Below are 2,563 nucleotides of genomic sequence, written 5' to 3'. Positions count from 1 at the left end.
ACTTGAAACTTGAAACTTGAAACTTGAGCCTCCAAGGCCCTGTGGTATTACATGGTGGACCCTGAAAGGGTCTTTGTGTTTAATTTTGTTTCTTTCCTCATCTTCTTCTTCCTAGAACCTAGAAATGAGCCAAAAATCGGTTCACTAATCCGGCCTTCTTTCCTCTTTCCCTGACCTAAAAAGTGAGCCAAAAGCAACCTTATCTTCTGCCTTTTTGTACCTAAAAAGAGACTCTTCTTCATTCCTTTCTCTTTCCCCACCTGTAACATGAGCTTAAAAATAGACTGGACTCGCGGTAACGCCGCGATCTTGCGTGCTTTATATAGCTTGGCCGGCTGGCGCGTTGCCAGGGCCCCCATGCAGTATCGCCCGTACACGGTTACGCGCGTGGTGCAATCCCTTCTCTCTCACCTGACGTTGCCAGTGGTGTGCCAACCTGGGCCAACCTGCCACAGTCTGATGCACTCCCTGCTTTATGACGTGTTCTTGTGTGTTTGCCCCCCCCCAAATCATTGCATGAATCTGTTGCTGAATGTTGTAATATGTTGCATGTGTAATTTCTGTGTTGCTGATTTTCTCTGCAAATTGTTATCATCTATCTGCTAATATTTTGCTTCAGGTGGAAGATGGAGCCGTTGATCCAGATGAAACTTTGCTTGGCTACCTTCGCAACAAGCGTATCCAATTACAGCGCGTCTGTTCAAATTCGGTTCAGAAAAAACCCATCAGATGTCGCATTCCACAAAAAATCTCTTGCCTGCTGTGTCCTGCCTTATTTAATTATGTCAGTCGGAAATTGGTCACAAAGAGTAAAGTTTACTGCAGAAAAGTAAAATGCAATGAGCAGGACGGAGGAACACTGGGGGTGGAGGAGAAGGGAGGAGGATCACAGAGACGATGGTGCGATAAGTCGTGGTGAATAAGAGAAAAAGTTAAGGGTGAAGAGTAAAATGAGGAGTGAGCAAAAGAGAGGAGAATATGGAGGAGGAAGGAAGAGATAGAGATGGTAGAGGAGGAGGGAGGAGATGGAGTATGAGGGAAGATGACGGGAGAAGAGGGAAGGGGTTACAGGAAGTGGACAGATGAGGAAAATGGGAGGTAAGAGCTAGACGGTGATAGGATGGAGGAGATAGAGGTGGAGAAGGAGGAGGGACATAGTGTTGAGGAGGAAAAGAAGGTCCTTCCTTCTTCATTTCCTCTCCTCCTATCCTGCTTCATCTTCCTTCCTCTTTGCAGTAGAAATCCAAGGGCTACTATTTTCCATAGATATTTTTCTGTGGATCGTTTGACAAGATACTGATTTTTTTCATTCAGTAATTCTGTTTAATTCAGGCTGATTGAAATTGAACAAGTCCGCACCTGCAGCTACAACACACACGCATCTATTGACTATATATAACAACATTATATATAGTTATATATAACTACTATATAAACTATGGCTACTATAACAACTATAACTACTATAACAACTATATATATAACGTTCTTATATATAGTCAATAGATGCGTGTGTGCTGTAGCTGCAGGTGCGGACTTGTTCTTGCTGCCAGTGCATGGGTCGAATGGGAATTCTTGCCGAGGTGGCCCCTCACTACCGTCTGGAAAAAAGGGATAGAAAACAAGAGTTCGCTAAGATTGTATAAAGAAAAAAAGACGCCTGGTAAAGATCGAGTCCTTTTATGATAATAGCTATGTAGTCTTGGGAGTAGCCTGCTCTTTCAATGCAGAGCGGGGTGCTTGCCATTGAATAAACGAACTAGACACTGGAAAGGTGAAAATAAATGCTTAATTTGTGGGAAGGAGAGTTGGAGACCCTGGAGCACTTTTTACTAGAATGTCCTGGATATGAAACCCATAAAAAAAGTTTTTTCATATGAGTAAACGTACTAGAACAGCTAGGTTTGGAGGCAACAGAAACATCACATGACATGCAGGAGGAGCTCTTGATACTTGGAGATACTTTGGAGAGCTAGATCAGCTGCACTCAGAAATCTAAGGGGATACAAAATAAATTTTTTTCCTTCTTTTTTTTTCTCTTTTTTTTGCAGGAAAATACCGATCTAAAGGTTCTTTCCCAGTCATACATACATACATATATGAACATATACTTTCTGACACATACAATCATGATACATATTACAATGTCATTGTCAATGCCAATGACCAAAACCAATGCCAAAAACTAACGCAAATGGGGACGTAAAACCAAAACTAATCTGGCTATGACCTTTCAGTGCCATTCAGCTAAAATTAAGGCTATAACTACGTGGCTTTACCCAAGCTAGGTCCCAACGCGGGCTATAGCTACTACTAGAGCTAACCAATGATATGATTGGTAGATTGGTGAGAATCTCAGGCTGAGATAAACGCACGTGCATTATTTATACTCACTCTCATCCCATTGACATAAAATGTAAGTGATTCTGCCATCGCAAGAATAAAACTCTCACTGGCATAGGTCTACCTGCTCTCAAGTCCCACTGTGCCAGACCCCTTGGCAGTGGCGCGTAGCTAGGATTTTTTCAGCGGGGGGGGGGCACTGGGGGGCCTTACATTTTCG

The 2,563-nt window shown here is 42.8% G+C and overlaps 1 protein-coding gene across 1 annotated transcript in view; it reads left to right on the top strand.

Annotated features, from left to right (window-relative positions):
• Window positions 1-619: 619 nt before the first annotated feature.
• The window catches only part of LOC106806947 (xanthine dehydrogenase-like), a gene marked incomplete at its 5' end in the record, with an annotated part of 27,814 nt that continues 25,870 nt past the window's right edge, over window positions 620-2,563 (top strand). Inside the window, 1 exon segment of the mRNA XM_014809134.1 lies at window positions 620-677. Within this exon segment, the coding sequence (XP_014664620.1) occupies window positions 620-677 (58 nt within the window).

The sequence above is a fragment of the Priapulus caudatus genome, unplaced genomic scaffold (genome assembly GCF_000485595.1).
Source record: "Priapulus caudatus unplaced genomic scaffold, Priapulus_caudatus-5.0.1 Scaffold187, whole genome shotgun sequence".
Taxonomy (NCBI): Eukaryota; Metazoa; Priapulida; class Priapulimorpha; order Priapulimorphida; family Priapulidae; genus Priapulus; species Priapulus caudatus.
This window is presented reverse-complemented; position numbering and strand designations above follow the sequence as displayed.